The 19598-nt window shown below is 45.9% G+C and overlaps 2 protein-coding genes across 2 annotated transcripts in view; both read right to left on the bottom strand.

Annotated features, from left to right (window-relative positions):
* The window catches only part of CSE1L (chromosome segregation 1 like), a 49679-nt gene extending 47280 nt beyond the window's left edge, over nt 1-2399 (bottom strand). The window contains exon 1 of the mRNA XM_045981301.1: nt 2270-2399. The gene's annotated coding sequence lies outside the window, so the exon portion shown is untranslated. The remainder of the gene's footprint in view (nt 1-2269) is intronic.
* Nucleotides 2400-10343: 7944 nt separating this feature from the next.
* The window catches only part of ARFGEF2 (ADP ribosylation factor guanine nucleotide exchange factor 2), a 101448-nt gene continuing 92193 nt past the window's right edge, over nt 10344-19598 (bottom strand). Inside the window, exons 36-39 of the mRNA XM_045980405.1 lie at nt 17657-17825; nt 16483-16621; nt 14716-14833; nt 10344-13967 (exon numbers count right to left, since the gene is read on the bottom strand). Of these exons, the coding sequence (XP_045836361.1) occupies nt 13791-13967; nt 14716-14833; nt 16483-16621; nt 17657-17825 (603 nt within the window). The 3' untranslated portion in view covers nt 10344-13790. The remainder of the gene's footprint in view (nt 13968-14715; nt 14834-16482; nt 16622-17656; nt 17826-19598) is intronic.

The raw sequence follows: 19598 nt of genomic DNA, 5'->3' as shown, positions 1-19598 counted from the left end.
AGTCCTTACATCTGGGGAAAGGGAAAGAGATCCAATGAATGAAAACTATCTAGCACACACATATCAAGAACATACCCCAACACCTCGACCCACCCCCTGCCAAATCTAATCACAGGAACAGACCACTTAGAATCAAATCCAAACTGTATATTGCCTACAAAACCCTATGATCTGGCCCCTGGATGCCTCTCCTTCCTTCATACTGTAGCAAACTGGATTTTCCTCCAATATTCCAGTATTCTAAGTCTGTTCGTGTCCTTAAGCCTCTGTACTTACTTTCTATTCCCTCTGCCTGGAATGCTCTGTCCCCTTACCTTTCCTGATCTTAGGTCAAATATCACCTCTGTAGAGAAACTTGTTTTTTTTGTTGTTTGTTTTTTTTTTGAGAGGGAGGAAAGGAGGGGAGTGAGAGACCAAGAGAAGGTGGGAGGGACAGAGAATCCTAAGCAAACTCTACACCCAGCACAGAGCATGACACGGGCTCATTCTTACAACCCTGAGATCACGACCTGAGCCAAAATCAAGCTGGACCCTTAACCAGCTGAGCCACTCAGGTGCCCCCAGAGAAATTACCTAATTCATTTATTTGTATTACAGTTTCTTTCTCCCATTAGCATGTAAGTTCCCCAAGGGAAAGGACTTTATCCTTTTTTATTTCTTCACTGTATTCCCAGAGTGGGATGCTCTATAGTTATTAGATGAATGAAGGAACAAACTAATTCCAAAGCTAGAGTACTGCTCTCAAACACATCCGAACCTATATAGGAAACCTTCCATCCCAGCCTCCAAGTAGCAGAAATCAAAGGAACCAAATCGGAAGAGAAAACTCCCTTGCACTGGCAGAAAGAAGTCGAAGTGTCTTGGAGGGAGACAAGGTGAATCAAGCATCCTAGGAACTGTGCGGATAGTGGAGACACACACACACAGGTAAAAAAAAATTCCAACTATGGGGAGGGGGCTTAGGGGAAGAGAAGAGTACACAGGTGGGACCAAAGAGTAAAAAGTGCCCCTTCTCTGCCTCCAAGGAGTAACAACACTTGTGCATCTACCACGTGGTAAGCACTCATCACCAGAACATAGCCCTAAACAGGACAGACAAGGTCCTTGCTCTTGAAGCTCACAATCCAGCAGCTGAGAAAGACAATGAACAAAGCTAAGTAATTCTACTTAAAGATAAATGTCAGTACGTCAAAAGCTGAAAGAAGTCCTTAGAGAACTTGGTCAAAGAAGGTATAAGGGGGCACGAGACTTAAAGGACAGGGACCCAGCCTTGCAAAGCTCTGATATTAACGATTTCAGAGCAAACGAAAGGCATGACCAAACGCTCTACGGTGGGCACGAGCTTGGAACATTTAAGAAAACAGAAAGTCAGCAGTGGCTTCGGGTCGCTTCGGGTGGGACTCTGTAAACCACGGTAGTAACTCCGTGGATCCTCACGGCCACTTTGCGAAGCAGATGGTTTTCAACCCCACTCTGCGGATAAGGAAATGGGGAGACTCCGAGGGATGAAGCGACTAGCCCTACACCGCACTCCCAGGGAGGCCAACTCTGGAACCAACCCAGGCCTTGTTAATTCCAAAGCTCATGTCCCCGAACTACTACACTCTCGCGTCTCCCCCGGAGAGCGGGACCCTACATCCCTGGGCAGGTGCATGGACTAGAATGTAACCCTCAAACAACCCAGCAAAGTGAGATCACGACGCCCTCTTACAGTCAGAGACTGAGGCACAGGGAGATTAAAGGCCCCCCTTCCGATCAGAACGTGAGTCCCGGGGACCGGGGAAGAGACCGTCTGGGCGGCGGCCGGCTTCCGCCCCGCAGCCCGGCGGGACAGGCCTTGCCGCGGAACCCCGCTCACGTTGCGGGTGGCCGGGAGCGACGAGGACGGACGCGCGGGCGCAACCAATGAGAGGAGGCCTTCCCCAGCGGCCCGGCGGCGGTGCGGCCAATCCGCGCGGCGCTGGCGGGGGAAGGGGCGGGCGCTCGGGCGGCTCGCGTTAGGCCGCGCCTCGGGGGCCCTTGCCCCTCACAGGCCAGGGGCCGCCAGGCTTAGGCCTGAGCCCTGGAACGCCGCGGGGTTAGGCGTGACCCGTCCGCGCAGGAAAAGACTCGCCCGACGGCACCGGCCGAAGCACGGCCCGCATTCCGCTCTCGCCCAGAGGCGCGGTCTTTGCTTCCCAGCGCTCGGAAGTGTCAGGAGCGCGGCATCCCTCCCTCAGCGGGGTCCCGAGAGGCCACCCTGCTAGGCCGTGCACGCCCCGGGTCTCACCTCTTGGGGATACGGGAACGGAGAAGGGAATCTCAGCCGCGGACTGTAGCCGGCACTACCCACCCCTGCTGCCGCTCCGCCTCACATTCAAACCCCGGCAAAATGGCGCGGCGGCGAGGCTGCGGCCCGGGCGCATGCGTGAGGGGGGCTGAGGCGGGGGGTGGGGCCAGGGGCTCTCAGGGCCCACCCAGGCTCGAATGGCCAATCGCGACCCGCTCTGTGTTTGCGCTGACGTCACAAGCAACAGTGCCCTTTGACTCAGACCGCGGCTGGGGCATCACAATCCCCATTTTCTGAGAACCGACGCTGGTTCAGCAAGTGGCCGCCGGAGTGCGACCTAGTCTGATGTAGGGCTGCAGGGAGGCACGTAGTAGGTCTTCTATAGCTGTTGAACGAACTGCTCAAAGTCACGTCCATAACCTCTCAGACCGAGGAGAACTTTCTGCCCCTCGCAGAGCGCTGGTTTTAGAGAAAGAGGCAGATCTTGGTAATTTCAGATCTTGATACGCTACGAGAAAATTTAAAACGGTGATACGACAGGCAGTGACTTGGAAGGTCATTGGTTGGTCAGAGAAGACCTCTGAAGAAGTGACACTTGACCTGAATTTCAACAAGGAGACAGCTGTGTCAAGATCCTCCTGGAGAGCATTCCAGGAGGGGCTGTCAACAGCCTGGGCTTGCTCTCAGGCAGGAGTGAGCTGGCCTGGGGCTTAATGAAGTGCAGAGAGGCCGGAGATGAAGTTAGAGAGGCCAGCAGGGGCCAGATAATGTAGGCCTCTTAAGCCCTGTTTAGATTAGGTCTCACTCTTAAGGCATCCAAATCTACACTTTAAAAGGCCCACCAGTTGCTGTGTGGGAATGGAGTGTATGGGGGTGGGGGTGAAGAGCCTGAAGCAGGGAGCCTGGAGAGAGAGGTGGAGCTATGATGCCCCGGATTCCAGTGAGTAGCTGTGCATAGGGAGACAAGTGGACAGCTTCAGGACATACTCTAGAGGTAGAGGCTGTAGGATCTTATGATCCATAAAGTGTGACAATGACAGGAAGCAATGAGGACTTAGGGAAATCCCAGCCCTCAGTTTCAGCCACCAGCAGGCCCAGGTTTCAGAGCCCATCCCTTGCAACTGCTAGCTTGCTACCCTGGGGGCGGAAAGGCGTGTATCTGGTTATCAGTCGAGGGAACAAATATTATAAGAAAACAGAATTATACAGGCACTGAGAACCGCAGCACTCTCAGCACATCATGACCAAACCTGAACATGGCTTCTAGAAGTATAAGGCCCTGATCCTAGGATGACCCCAGTGGCCCCCACCCCCACCCCAACGGGCGCACAGGCGCGAGCGCACGCACACACACACAAAACTACTTGAGAAAGCTCAATGCTGCCAGGAAAATTTAGTGTTTGTTCTAGCCTACACCAAGAGTATAGGCCACAAACTCCCTTTCTTAGAGCATTTACTAAAAAGGATTAGAATTGTGAATCCTCCCTCTGTCCCTTTCAGATGTAGATGTATCTTCTTCAATTCAGGATTGTCTTTCTCAATGACCTGAAAGCCATTCCTTTGAAATACAATCATCAGAAAGGTGAAGCCTGTTTCTCCCTGTTGGGGGCAGATGGGAGCCTAACCTTGATAATGCTAGTAGACAGAGCAGGCCGGGTGACATTTACACCAACCGACCAACGCTTCAAATTTTCACTTTGGCCCTCACTCTCTCCCCAGTTCCCTCCTTCTCCTTTAAAATGCCCAATCAGGGATGCCTGGGTGGCTCAGTCTTTGAAGTGGCACCCTTCAGCTCAGGTCATGATCCCAGGCGCCTGGAATCAAGTCCTGCATCTGGCTCCCTGCTCAGGGAGTCTGCTTGAGATTCTCTCTCCCTCTGCCGCCCACATGTTCTCTCTCTCCAAATAAATAAATAAAATCTTTAAAAAATAAAATAAGGGGCACCTGGGTGGCGCAGTGGGTTAAGCCTCTGCCTTTGGCTCAGGTCATGATCTCAGGGTCCTGGGATCAAGCCCCGCAATCAGGCTCTCTGCTCAGCAGGGAGCCTGCTCCCCTCCCCCCATCTCTCTGCCTGCTTGTGATCTCTGTCTGTCAAATAAATAAAATCTTTAAAAAATAAAAATAAAAAATAAATAAAATAAAATACCCAATCCCTTCTGCACGGTACGAATCAACTCTCTCTCTCGCACTGTGAGTATCTGAATGAAATCTGTTTTTACTTCTTTAAGGATGTCCAACTTTATCTTTCACCACACCCTAGCTATGAACATGTAAGAGCAATTCCGAGATTAAAATGCAAAAATTGCTCTGTTTGAGAGTCATGGATGTAACTTTTATTTATTTATTTAAGACAGAGTGAGAGAGAGAGAGAGCACAAGCAAGGAAGGAGATCAGTGGGAGAGCAAACTCCCCACTGAGCAGGGAGCCCAATGCAGGGCCCAATCCCAGGACCCCAGGGTCATGACCAGAACCAAAGGCAGACACTTAACGATTGAGCCACCCAAGCACCCCTGGGTGTAACTTTTTGTAAAATTATTCAACATCTCTTCCTTCAGTCCACAGACCCTGCAAGTTCTGACCCCTGCCAACCTTTCTGACCTCATCGCCTTCCTCCCTCCCCCTCTCCACCCTCACTCAACCTAGCTGCCTGGCCTTCCTTTCTGTTCTTCCAAGCTCCAAGCTTATTCCCACCTCAGAGTGTTTGTACTGGCCCTTCCCTCTGCCTAGAATGCTCTTCTAGTCCCCTGAGTAACTGGCTCCCGCTCTCTCTGTACATCCAGATTCCTGCTCAAATGCCACCGCTGCAGAAAGGCCTTGTCTGAAAATTGCTCACTCACCACACCCAATCACTCGACATGTAGGGGTTCCAGATTTTTTTTTTAAGATTTTATTTATTTATTTGACAGAGAGAGAGTGGGAGATTATGAGTGGGGGAAAGGGGTAGAGGGAGAAGCAGACTCCTCGCAGAGCAGGGAGCCCAATGCAGGACTTGAACCCAGGACCTTGGGATCATGACTTGAGCCAAAGGCAGACACTTAACCAACTGAGCCCACCCAGGCACCCAGGTTTGCAGATTTAGCAAGTAAAATACAGGACACCCAGTTCAATGTGAATCTCAGAAAAGCAATGAATGATTTTTTAGTATAAATGTTGCATGGGACATACTTCTAAAAGGTCATATATCGTTTATCTGAAATTCACATTGACTCAGGTGTCCTGTATTTCATCTGGTAACCTTAGCCTCAATCTATCATTGTTTCTTCATAGCATTTATCACTTTGCAACTGTCTTTGTTAATTACCCCCCCCCATCAGCTTAAGGACTCTGTTAGAACAAGGACCTTATTTATTTACAGCTGTGGCCCCAGCACCTAGCACACAGCACCTGCTCCATAAGTATTACTGAATGTTGAATGAAATGCCCTATGTAAATAAAGTCTACTGAGAAAGGTATGTTATTAGGACACTGGGGGAAAAGATATATTTTTACCATTGCAGCAACAAGTAATTGATCATACTAATCTGCTTTCCTAGGCAAAGATTTTCCTCCAGTCCTGGTGAGAACAACCGTAATGATTTAACAGTTTCCCATCTTTGAACGCTAATTGCGAAGGAAGCTGGCTGGCATCGAGTGTAGGTCTACCATCTCTGCCAGGGAGCCCTGGAGTGTGCCAAGGTTATCATGTCTGTGGACATGTCTAGTGGCACCCACTCCCCTCGCCCTTTGCAGCCGGAAGAAGAACCATGCAGGTGAGGGGCACAGAAAGGTGGGTGTGTCCTCCTCCTCCAGTCTCCATGGGTGATACCTGAAGGCTCCCTTGGGAATCTCTACCACCTCACCCTTCCCCACCCCAACATGAGCACACACTCCCAGGTTTGCTACAACTGCCAATGCGCACATGGTGAAAAATTCACTCGGTACAAACGTGAGAGGATTTGGTCCTTTGCTAATAAGACATGCACTGTAGGTAATCTATTATGTTCTCTGTGTCCCTTTTACTTAATTTTGCTTTATCAGATGTTCTCTGAGAGGCACGTTGGTCTCTCACCAGGATTCTGGCTTTGTCACGGTTAAAGTGTACTCAGTTGTCTTGTCGTATGTTTTGAAGCTATCACGTAGATTAGGCTCATGCTGTTTCTTCCCGATGAAGTCTGCCTACCATCTGACGCTGTGAAATATTCCTCTTTGGGCCTTTCAGACCTCTCCTCTTCCAATTCTATTTGTCTGACATCAATATTGTTAGACCTGCTTTCTTTTGGTTAACAATTTCCTGGCATATCTTTTTATCCCCCCTGCTTTGTTGAGATAGAACTGACATATCCTGACACATCTTTTACTGGACTTTTACTGTCCCTCTTCTTTGATCTGTTGTAGCATACTAGTTAAGAACATGGGGGCACCTGGGTGTGTCTGCCTTCAGCTCAGGTCATGATCCCAGGGTCCTGGGACAGAGGCCTGCATTGGGCTCCCTGCTCATCGGGAAGCCGGATTCTCCCTCTCCCTCTGCCTGCTGTTCCTTGTGCTTGTGCTCTTTCTCTCTCTGTCAAAGAAATACGATGCTTAAAAAAAAAAAAAAAAAAAAAAAAGCTTGGACTTGACTACCTAGGTTAAACCTTCATGCCATCTGTATGACACTGGGCAAGTTACTTACAGTTGAGCTCTTTGATCTCTACAGGAGCGTAGGCAATAGTAATTTGCTTCTCAGGGGGCCTGGGCAGATGACAGCCAGCAAAGATGAGGCCTGTGGAAAAGCATCTGAAAAATATCAACTGTTTGACGGTGTTAGCTCTTCTCTATCCCGAAACCGGGTGGCAATATATTTTTGACATCCTCCCATTGTTCCCAGTCCTGCATTTTCCCAGGTGGTACAGCTGTAGACCTCGCCAGGCCTTTGGACCTTGGCTTGGCCCCTAGGCTTTAGAGGGCGTGGCTCTGGTCCCGCTCCAGCTGCCCACAGGTGAGGGGTCCATGCACGGAGTGGGTGGGTGTGCTCACCCAGAACCCTTACTACCTCCTTTCAGACCTCTTTCTGGTTTGCACAGGACCCTGGAATTCCCCACCAACAAGCCCCAAGCCCTCTTGCAGGGTCTGTGGAAATCTCTTGGCTGGGTCACTCCTGAGAGCAGATACACAGCTGCTGTGAGCACCCCTCCACTGGCTGTATGACTCGGGGACAGATATGTTTGCAGGGGGTTCAGACAGAGCTGCATATCCACACACACACATTCAGAGCCTTGTGGTACAGGTTGAGGCTTGGGGTGGGAAGAGAAAGGGGGCTGGACAAGGGCTGATTTCTTCCTATACTGCTGGGTTCTGGCCTGGAACTCTGAGGAGCTTGAGAATTCAGTGTTTGACTTCCAGGTGTTGCAAAGGTTTTGTCAAGGAAGGAGGATGGAATGTGTTTTCAAATATTTACTATTTTGACATATAACTTTTATTTATGTATTTATTTTAATGATTTGGTTTTTTAAAAAAGATTTTATTAATCTATTTGAGAAAGAGAGAGAGCAGGGAGAGGGGCAGAGGAAGAGGGAGAAGTGGGCTCCCTGCTCAGCAGGGATTCGGTCCTAGGACTCTGGATCCTAACCTCAGCCAAAGGTAGACCTTTAACCGACTGAGCCACCCAGGCCCCCATATTTATTTTAGAGAGAGGTAACAGGAAAAGGAGGGGCAAAGGGAGAGGGAGAGAGAATCCCAAGCTGACTCCACGGCTGAGCTCGGACCCCGATGTGGGGCTCAATTTCATGACCTGGAGATAACAATCTGAGCTGAAATCAAGAGTCGGACACTCGGGGAGCTGGGTGGCTCAGTTGATGAAGCATGTGACTTGATCTCGGGGTCATAAGTCTGAGCCCGTATTGGGTGTAGAGATTAAGAAAATGAATAAATAAATAAATACACTTAAAAAAAATGGAGGTCTAGGGGCGCCTGGGTGGCTCAGTGGGTTAAAGCCTCTGCCTTCGGCTCAGGTCAAGATCCCAGGGTCCTGGGATGGAGCCCGCATTGGGCTCTTTGCTCAGCAGGGAGCCTGCTTCCTCCTCTCTCTCTCTGCCTGCCTCTCCGCCTATTTGTGATATCTCTCTCTGTCAAATAAATAAATAAAATCTTTAAAAAAAATGAAGGTCGAATGCTCTCTATTTCATACAGTTGCTGTATGGACATACAGGACTTCCTGTATGCAAAGCACTCACTAAAGTATCTGCAGTGCAGTAAACAATCAGTAATTTTAGTTCTTTAAAAAAGTGACGTTAATAGCCTGCTTATTGCTGATGCCCCCCAAAGGGGCAGAAAGTTAGCACAAATCCTTCTGTACACGGAGTTCTTTATTCCAGCTTCCGTGAGCTGTCCCACTGGCCTCTCATATAGAATGGTGCCTGGTTTTTGCTTGCTTCTCAGAAACCCATAGCACTCTGGACAAGAAAATCAATATGCTATCATTTAAGCTCAAATTCACTCAAGCTAAGAAGTTTACCAGAACACATGGTGCTTCTTGAACACAAATCAAGATACATTCTTCAAGCAAATCTAAATTAGGTCGGTGAAGGAGCTATAGAAGCTTTATGCAACGATGGGGAGTCTCTGGGAAAGATGAAAACTACCTTATATAAAAATTATCCGCAAAGGCTCAATCTTCAGTTGAGCACTAGATAAAGCTGGCTTGTGTCTGGAAACAGACATGTTTAAAAATATTAAAGTCGTTTCTGCCAGAATCCTCGCGGAGTCCTCAACCCTTCTTCTGCTGTGGGTATGCCGTGGCATTTACGAAGCTGCCACTCCCAAGATGGGACACAGATAACTAACTCAAGGAAGATCTGGCAGGTTTCTTGAACTGGATAACAGGCATGTTACATGGCTTTGCAAAAATCCCGGGGAACTACTCTGGTCCTTTGAAAAAGGAAATGTACTTTTGTCTAAAACGTGTTCCAGTCTGTGGGCAGAGAGGGTACCGCTGCCACATGATGATGAAATTACCTTGCAAATCGCTTAAATAATAGCACTCTAAGTAAATTACGTGGAGTTGGTCCTTCCTCAACCAGTGACCTCATTATGCCCTCCTTTTTAAAATGGGTAAGCAGAAGTGACTTTTTTTTTTTTTTTTTTTTAAACAGGAAGGCCAAAGAAAGCTGACTGTATCTGCCACAGACTCACTCCTGGGTCCTATAACACCAAAGAAGCCTTTTTAGACTCAGAGTCAGATTAGTTCAGGGGTTTTCAACCTCAGCACCAGTCAGAACTTGAGGCTGGGTAATTCCTTCTGGTGGAGGCTGTTTACCAGCATCCTGCCGACCCGCCGACCGCCTGCTGTGACAACCCAAAATGTCTCCAGACATTGCCAAGTGTCCCAAGTGCCCCCTGGGGACAGAAATGAAAATTCCTGGTGGCAGCAGGTTGAAAATGACTGCTCTAGATAAAACCCAGGCACTACCTGCTACGGTGAGATAAAGACTCTTTAGAAACCTTTTCCTTTTGTTCTTCACCAGAAGGACCTGATATGCAGGACCACAGAGAGTCATCGTTCTATTCTAATAAATTAATAAGGAAGAAAAGTATTAGTTCATTTCAGCAGGGGGAGTATTATAAGTACAATGGTGATTTACAATTTTAGGGTATGTCAGAAAGAATGGATTCTGAATTCAGAGGCAGTAAAGCCAAGTGGCACCCTTTGTGAACCTTAGAATCGCCTTCCACTCAGTGTCCAAGTTGGCGACCCTGTCAGTCTCCCTTTGCAAACCTGCCCTCAACGCCCGCAAGAAGAGATTTTTGTCTTCTTTTGGGAACTCACCCACTGGTCAAACTAATTAATGAGTTAAAGTGAATTCAAGAGATTAATAAGAATCTTCTCACGGCTGGACTTTTTTCCCCTTTCACTGGGAGGAAAGGGGAAGAAATGAACCTTAATTAAAGTAATTAAACCCTGGAATTAATATTCTCCCATTAGAAATTATTTTCGTTAACTACTGAGATCAAATTTTACTACCAATTGAGAATTACAAGCTTATAGCTGCCACAAGAACAAATGTACCCAAAACTACAGGTTGAGATATATATATATATACAAATTATTAAAAACAGCTTTCCTTTTAAAACTTTATTGATTTACCACCTGATTAAAGCATGGGATTTTAACAGTATTATACATAATATTTTTACATAGAAAACTTTACATAGCATTTCATATTATATAATTCGGCTTATTCTTTCAAAAATGTATACATCCACTGGGCAAGGAATGCTTTTCATTAAATTACCGATATTAAATGCACTTCATCATCATGTATAGATTAAACAAAAGTAGCTATTAACTAAGTTTTAGGCATTTTAAGGAGGTAAAACATACATTTTGCACATAAAGAAATATTTGATGCAAATATGAAGATAAAATTTTTAAAAAATTAGAACACTGAGAAAAACTACACCTTTGATGAGTGTCTTTTTTTTTTTTTTTGAGAGCAAGGATTTCCAGATAGACTCATTCTTTTAAATATTCAGCTTTGGTTTCTTTGTTTCTCCAACTGCAAAGCTGCTGATAGCAAAACTCCAGGATTTCACATGAGTTCAAGTTACGTCTACTTTAACACAAATGTTAAAACAGAACTCAGAGAATGCAGTAGTAAGGATCTAGCTTCTGTCTCAACCAATATCCATTTGCATCGTAACAACAAACAACTGAATGGGACAGTCTTACTTGCCTCCCTCAGCAGGTTCCTTCAGTAACGATAAAGACTACAAAATGGAGAGCCGTAATCGCAAAAGAACAAAAAGGTCTAGGGTTTTTTTTGTGGGTTTCTTTTTTGTTTGTTTTTTTTTTTGGGCATTTTGTACAAAAGTCACCTGTCAGAGGAAAATGCTTTGTTTCCAGATATTATGATACAATTTCCATAATGTAGTTCTTTGGTTGTATGTGAGGAGTAACAGGAAAAAGGTGTATTTGACTCTAAAGATGCGTATTAGCAATCAAATTTCCCATCCACGTTTGTTGTTAAGATGCCAGAGCTGGTGATTTCCCTAAAAGACAGCGCAGAAAAACAAAATTGCTCAAAGTAGCAGTGTTGTAACAAAAACTTTCTCTAGAGACCCAGCACATATAATCAACACTTAAAGCATCCTGACAAAGAAATAAGGCCTTGGAAATGCTTCATCTTCTCTAACTTTGCTAGTGAATGGCGTCCTGGCCCGGGGCTGCTGTCGTACCCTCTCCTCACTAGTGTTTCAGTGGCACAAGCCACATGTACCATGAGATAGAACAGATTTATTCACAAAGTAGAATTTAGGCTGAATGGCTTATTAGTAGAGGTAAGGAATTCCTCTGTACTTCACGGGCCACCGGCAAGAAAAATCACCCCAAATGGTTTGACATCCCGGTTTTTAAAAGGTTCCATGCTGGTATGCCTCATTCGGAAAATCCAATGTTTTAAAAGACAGAGTTTAAAAAAAAAAAATTCAAAGCTGAATGTTCGGGCATGGAACAAAATGAGCTCACACACTTCCCGCTCTGCAAGAGGTGGCAAGAATGAAAGAGAAGGCAGGAAGACTCCGGCGGGTCACCGTTGAAGACAACAGCACATGAGAACCTCAGGAGGAAAGCAAAAGTCTCCAGGTGGGGACACAGTGGCACGTTCCTGCGCGTGCCATCAGAACAGATGTGGATGGAGAGCACGGACGTATAGAGGCTGTGACGGACCACAGTACCAGGGAGGGAGTCTCGGCTGCAGCATAAGGACATAACGCATTCCAGGACAAGGTAAGTCAAAGGTGCTGACGTTTTCCATTCACAGTAAAATTCTCCCACGGTCCTTTCCTCCCAAATTGTATAGCTCCTCTTCTCTAATGTATGTAAGTAACATAAAAACCTAAACCTGCTCTTTTTTTTCTTTGGTAGAGAAATTAAAATACTTTGGGGGAAAGAAAAAAAAAAAAAAAAGAGTACTGCTGGCCCAAACCAAACATTCCTCAAGGCTGTTAAACACAAACAAATTTAAGAACTCAGTTTCTTAGGAAACAAAAGCACCAGAAATCCTTCTCTATGAAGAAAAAAATATCTGATTTTAGATACGTTCCCAACTTGCTAACTTCTAAGGCACCAGAGTTGACATCAATACAACCCAGTTTCCAGGACTGAAGGGCACAGGCCGGAGTCTGAGTGTGTTATGACTCTGTGTAACACTGCTACCACGGCGGAGCGTGGCTCTGGGGAGCCCTGGGTGAGGGGGCGGGGTCAAGTGCATGTGCTCTTCCTCAACAACCCAGAGTAAATCCAGCTTCCCACCAGACCGCCTGCAGGCGTCAGGCCCCATTTGTGGCAATCTTTTACATAAACTGCTGCATCAGGATTCAGCCCTAACTCCAGTTAAGACTACTGCACCTTTGTTAACACAATAAGGGCCCCCAGACGCCAACCCTTCCAAAGAAGGCAGTTCCGAGGCTCGAGTTCTGGCACCTGGGCACAGGCCATCTCCCGCCACGGTCACAGTTCAGCCAAGCTGCCTCTGGGTCAAGGACTCATGACACGTGGCTGGGGAGTTTCACAGGTGGCCCTTCTCCCACACAGCCACCTCTCTGGAGGCCCCTGAATGGGGACTGTGCAAAAGCAGGGACACTAAACTCACTATTCTGAGGTAAAAACAAAAGGTTTACTCAAATAGAAATTAACTCTGTTAAATTACTTCATTTTTGTTACCACTTCATATATTAGATCAGAGGGTGTGAAATGGACAATCTATTTCGGAAATTTTCATACCCATCCACAAATACTTACTTCCAAGGAAGGCTAATCGTCTTCATTACATTTTTTACTTTTTCCTATAGACTTTTTCTCCCCACGTTACTAAAACAGGGAGGGCCAGGAGGCACTACCTTTTTAAATTCTTTAACCTTGCAAGCTCTTAATTCTAACTTAATTACTAAACTCTTTCAGTGAAATCTTCAATAATAGCTTTTCATAAAGTACTTTAAAAATCACTCAGACGTTAACAAAACAAAAACAACCCTTCTTCCCCACTTTCTCCAAACGACTCTAACTACGGCTGACTCACAACTGACAAAAACGTTCAAAATTCTCCAACACACTCAAACGACGACAAAAAATCCAGCATATTTTAGGTGGCGTTTAGCCGTTACAAGAAATTTTATTAACATACTCTCTAATAATCACGAACCTCTACAGCTATGTTCAGTATTTTCAAGGAGAGCAACTTCCTCCGACAGAACACGTACAGCCGATCACGGGACTCTGCTAGGAAATGGTGCGGCAACGGGCTTGACAGTCTAGCCAGGAAGATGGAATGACAGAGATGAAACAGACTCCCCACCTACTGTGTTAACTGGGTATGCAACACTTTAATGGAACAGCACGTCTCAGCCAGGGACTGACGGGACCCGCGTCGAGGCCAGCTTCCTCCAGGCCATTCTGAGCTGCCAGATGCCGACTCCATTTCTGTGATCTGACTCTCCACGAGCTGTGCCAGGCAGAGGTGGCGTGAACGATCTGCAGGGCTGCAGCAGTGGCCCGCAGGGACCAGGGCTACCACACTGGGGACAGCGTCCCTGGTACCTGGGATGGCTCTTCCGGAATCCATATCTTATAGACAACACCTATCCGCAGGAAGAACTTGCGCAGCACTGCTCGGAGCTCAGGAATCAGGTCAAACTGCATAATTTCACACAAGTAGGGGTAGTACATAGAAGCATGTGCTTTAAACTTGAGGTGGGAGAGAAGGAGAAAGATCAAATTAGACAAGGAACTCCTTTTTAGGGTACTAGTTTCTCTAAAGCATTCATCTCGCCCTGGAACCTCCTGCAACATTGGTGTTTTTTTCTTGCTATTTAAAAAATTGGTGGGAAAAATTTGCAAATTAGAATTTTTTTTTTAAAGATTTTTTTTTTAATTTATTTATTTGACAGAGAGAAATCACAAGAGAGACAGGCAGAGAGAGAGGAAGGGAAGCAGGCTCTCCGCTGAGCAGAGAGCCCGATGTGGGACTCGATCCCAGGACCCTGAGATCATGACCTGAGCTGAAGGCAGCGGCTTAACCCACTGAGCCACCCAGGCGCCCGCAAATTAGAATTTTTTAGTTATGTCTAACTCCAAACACAAATTCTTTGGGGACAGCTTTGCTACCAAAGTCAACGTTCAGTTCAGCAAAGCAGATTCCCCCTTCTGAACCAGGGCTTTGCTATCTGGACCCTCTCTTCCAACACAGCCACACTCAAAATCCCTGCAGTTCAACTGCTGTGTGCATGGCTTCAACATCAGCCTTTCTCCACTGGGGATTTCTGAGAGAGAGAGCCCCAGTATGATACGAATTTGTAACGAATGAACTTTCCTCTAACAAATCTAGAATGGTGCTAGTTATAGAAGAAGTAAGGAAATCATTACTTTAAATTCTGAGTAAAAAGGAACCCAAACCTAGGTCCTGGTGGGGACATTAGAGTTTCCTGGTGTTTACCTTTTCATCGTTTATTTTGAGGGTTTTTGTTAGAAGTAACAACAGAAGACTTGTCCAGGCCTCCCGATGGCTCTCAGAATTCACGGTGATGAAGTAGGCAAGGGCCTCACTGCACACGCTGGAGAACAAGAGCGGGGGGACACGTCAACCACACTGACCGCTCGCATTCTACTGGAGGGCAGAACTCTTTATTCTTGCAACAAGTAAGTAAGTAAATAAGAACTGGGCACCTGCTCTGGCCATGCCACCCGGAGCAAGTCACTAAGCCTCAGTTTCCTCAGCTGTAAAACAGGGAGAGATGACTGAACCAAACTTAGGGGGTTGCTGTGTAGTTGAAATGAAGCCTGCCTGTTGATGTCTGCTCAGCCCAGGGCCTGCTCACAGCTTAGGGCCCAATCAGCATTTGCACACAATGAACACAGAGCCAATCATCCACGGCTGACCACACACTGCCTTTCTCTCTCTCCTCCTGTCACATACAGTTGCTACTTCTTTTTCTTTTACAGTAATCTCCATCACCAATGTGGGGCTGAAACTCACCACCCCGAGATCGAGAGTTGCAACCTCCACCAACGGAGCCACACAGGTGCCCCTCTAAGACATTTTCTTTTCTTTCTTTCTTTTTTTTTAAATATTTTATTTATTTACTTGACAGAGAGAGACACAGTAAGAGAGGGAACACAAGACGGGGGAGTGGGAGAGGGAGAAGCAGACTCCTCACTGAGCAGGGAGCCCGATGGAGGGTTCGATCCCAGGATCCTGGGATCACAACCTGAGCCGAAGGCAGATGCTTACCCGAATGAGCCACCCAGGTGCCCTCTAAGACATTTTAAGTAGATTCCGTAACAGTGGGATTACTGCGTCAAAGAGAGAGACTGAACATTTTAAGTCTCCTGATTTTAATGCCACCTACTTTCTGGGAAAATCCCCTCCCTGTACATTCCCACTAGCATTAGGAGCAGGAGAGTGTATATCTTATCACATGGCTGTCAGCACTGCATGTTAATGGTTTTAAATCTTACAAGAGTGTAAAGGGCTTAGACATAGCATCTCGCTCATAGGAAGCTGGGTGGCGAAGATCTACTTTTCTGTCTGGGGCTCTCTCCATGCCATCCCACTGTCTCCTCATTGCTGCATTTCTGTGTAATCCAAGTCAGGACAGCCTGATAATCCACATGATTCCAATACATTTCTCTTGGGAAGAAGGGAGGGTGGGAGGTTAGAGCTGACATCGCCCTAAAGGGACTTCACTCCAGGCCTGCTGATTTTTTTTTTTTAAAGATTTTATTTATTTATTTGAGAGAAGAGAGAGAGTGACCATGAGTGGGGCAGTAGGGGAGCAGAAGAGCTGGACTGGGCAGAGAGAGAGAGGAGGAAGCAGACTCCCTGCTGAGCGGGGATCCGGATGCGGGGCTCGATCCCAGGACCCTGAGATCATGACCTGAGCCCAAGGCAGATGCTTATCCCACTGAGCCACCCAGGCGCCTGCTGATTCTGAGCTCTAAGCATTTCTTACTGTCTGTGTTTCTGAGCATTAAGAAACTTAGGAAAGAAATGAGGTCCCGCCCTATTCAGGGCATTGAGAAAAGCGAAAGTGCCGACAAATGGAAGGAAGCAGCAGAAAGGAAAGTAATTGTGAGGGGAAAGTAGATCGCGAGGGGCCTAGCACATAGGTATTTTTCGCTTATTCTTTTCAATTCAAAGTATCCTTGTGGTGCATTTGGTGTCTTAAGGATAAGACATTTAATCAGAAACCAATCTTCTTACGTTAAAAGTCGCTGCTGTATTTCCTCCCAGGAATCCCTGCGGTTCTCGTCGACATACATCCGAAAGAGGATCCTCAGACAACAGGCCAGGCTGCTGGTTTCTTGCTTTAGAAGATTAGGTTTAGATTTGCCCTTAAAACCTAGAGATTAGACGGTCAGGTAAACAGTGCACACTTCTAGGATAATGCTGAGAAATCACGCATTACCTAGTTACTTTGGGGAACACCGGAAGAAATAGTCCACATTCTTCTTTTTCAACTGAGGTCTAAGTGACATATAACGTTAGTCTTAGTCACATCTCCTCAAACAAAGCAGTACGAATCAGCCACGGAGATGTGTGAACCACTCTCACAAGCAAAGCCTTATCGCAGACAAAGGCATAAATCATCTAGACATGTTCAAGCCATAAAGAAAAATGGCATTATACAATTGTGGGTTAAAATAGGCATTTGGGAAGAAAACGAATGGTTACCCAGTAATGGCAACAAAAGTTATATAAAGTTCACAACATGCGACTCCCCCTGTCCCCTTACATATATCGCTTACCTCCACGGTTTATGTATGTAGTTTTGGAGGCGGCCAAGAGAGAGAACCCCTAAAAGCCTCAGCAAATGTAGGACTGCTCTCTGTTTCTCCAAGACTACCAGAGTTTTTATATCATATTTAACTACAGAATTTATTTTTAAAAGATTTTATTTATTTATTTATTTATTTATTTATTTATTTATTAGAGAGAGAGAGAGCAAAAGAGAGAGAACACAGTTGGGGAGGAGGAGCAGGCTTCCTGCTCAGCAGGAGCCCGATGTGGGGCTCGATCCCAGGACCCTGGGATCATGACCTGAGCCAAAGGCAGATGCTAACCAACTGAGCCACCCAGGCAGCCCAAATACATAATTTTGACCTAATGTAAAAAGTCTTAGTTTGCTAGATCCATTCAGTCTCTATCAATTCATTTTTCCAGCAAATACTTCCTGAAAATCTCCCACGTGCCAGGCGGCAGTATTGCTAGTCCTGGGATGGAATGTATCCAGCATGTCCTCTTTTCCCCCCTCAAGCCTGAAATATCTGGCAAGTTATTCCAGCTAAGCGTACGGTATCAGGAGTTTCCCAAAGGCTTTACTATTTCAGGATGGTGGCCAGTGCGGCCACCTGTCCTAGCTGCTGTGTGGCCTTACCTGCTCTCCACAGGACAGTCCGTTGCTCGTAATTGGAGTTGAAGGCCTTTGAGAAGGAGTGGGACTCCTGCAGGCAGTCCAGCAGCTTGAAGAGGTGCTGGGAAGACATGCACTTGTACATGCCCTGATCCTCTGTTTCTATGTGGATCTCTGCGTCCAGTGTGTCTTGCTAGAAGGGGAGGGCGGGAGAGCGAAGTGAGGACGGGCTGGCTCTGGACATCGAGGCAGCCCTCACTCGCCGGGAGTCGTTCTCTGAGAATCACACACCTCATTCCTCACCACCCTGAACATTTCTGTTAGGTTCTGCTCACTGGCTGGGGGGGGAAGAACTACACCCAGCTCCCGCCTGACATCAGGCTTTGCGGGCCCAAGTTTCCGTTCTGTCAGCACTGCCTGTGCGGTGTGACCGTGAGTATGTGCTTCTCCAGTTATTTCGCCACAGACTGCACTGTGCTCTCTTTGTATTTTCGAATGAAATCAGAAAACGAGAAAGTCAAACTGTATCGTATGTATTAGAAGGTGTGAGTCTCACAACGCACTATGAAAGACGGAAAAGGCTAAGCAAAGCCTGAGTGGGATCTTCAGCTTCACCAGGTGATTAATGAACGTAGCAAGCTCGAAAACTGTTTTTTTCAAATGTGAAGGGGAAAAAATATAAAAATAGGCATAAAATGCTAGAAATTTTTATTGAATATATCGCCTAAAATGGGAGACATACTTAGGGAATTTGTATTTGTTGAGCCTTTTAGGAATGGATCTATCCTTCTTATAAGCCACAGATTACAAAAAAAGTAGAGTTTGTAGTCTTCCCCAAATTGATCTACAAATCCAGTAATCCTTATCGAAATCCCAGATTACTACTTTGCAGAAATTGACAAGCTGGGTCCTAAAATTCATATGGAAACATGTGACACAGAATAGTCAAAATGATGTTGATAAAAGAAGCACAAAGTTAAAAGACTCACACTTCCAATTCAAGACACTGTGGTACCGGCATAAAGATGGGCCTAGAGGTCAGTGGAACAGAACTGAAAGCCCAGAGATAAATCCTTATATTTAGGGTCAAGTGATTTCCCACATGGGTACCAGAACAATTCACTGGGGGAAAAACATTCTCTACAATAAACGGTACTGGGACAACTTGATAGCCACAGGCAAAAGAATAAAGGTCAATGAACTGAGCAAAACAAACATAAAACAAACTAAAAAATGGATCAAAGACCAACATGTAAAAGCTACAATTATAAAACTCTTCAAAGAAAACATAGGACTAATCCTTGTTACCCTGAATTAGGCCATGCTTGCTTAGATAGAACACTAAGATTACAAGGACTCAAGGAAAAATGGAAACTCAGGCTTCATTAAATTAAAAATTTTTGTGCTTCACAGGCCACCATCAAGTAACTGGAAAGACACTGCACAGAATGGAAGAAAATAGTTGTAAATCATGTATCTGATAAGGAACTAGTATCCAGAATCTATAAAAACTCTTACAATTCAATGTTAGAAAGTTAAAATATCCAATTTAGAAATGAGCAAAGGATTTGACTGACATCTCTCCAAAGATACACAAATGGCCAGTAAACACAGAAGATACTCAATGTCACTAGTCACTAGGGAAATGGAAACCAATACCACAGTGAGATACCACTTCCCACCCAGAGATGACTGCGATAATTAAACAAAACAAAACAAAACAAAACAAAAACAACCATTGATGAGAATGTGGAGAACCTAGAGCTTTGATCCATTGCAGCTGGGAAGGTAAAACAGGATAGCTGTTCTAGAAGACAGTCTGGCAATTCCTCAAAAAGACAGGCACGGAGTTAACGTATGACCCAGCAATTCTCTTAAGTACGTGCTCAAGAGAATTTTTTTTTTTTTAAAGATTTTATTTATTTATTTGACAGAGAGAGAGATCACAAGTAGGCAGAGAGGCAGA

The sequence above is a fragment of the Meles meles genome, chromosome 16, assembly GCF_922984935.1.
Source record: "Meles meles chromosome 16, mMelMel3.1 paternal haplotype, whole genome shotgun sequence".
Classification (NCBI taxonomy): domain Eukaryota; kingdom Metazoa; phylum Chordata; class Mammalia; order Carnivora; family Mustelidae; genus Meles; species Meles meles.
This window is presented reverse-complemented; position numbering and strand designations above follow the sequence as displayed.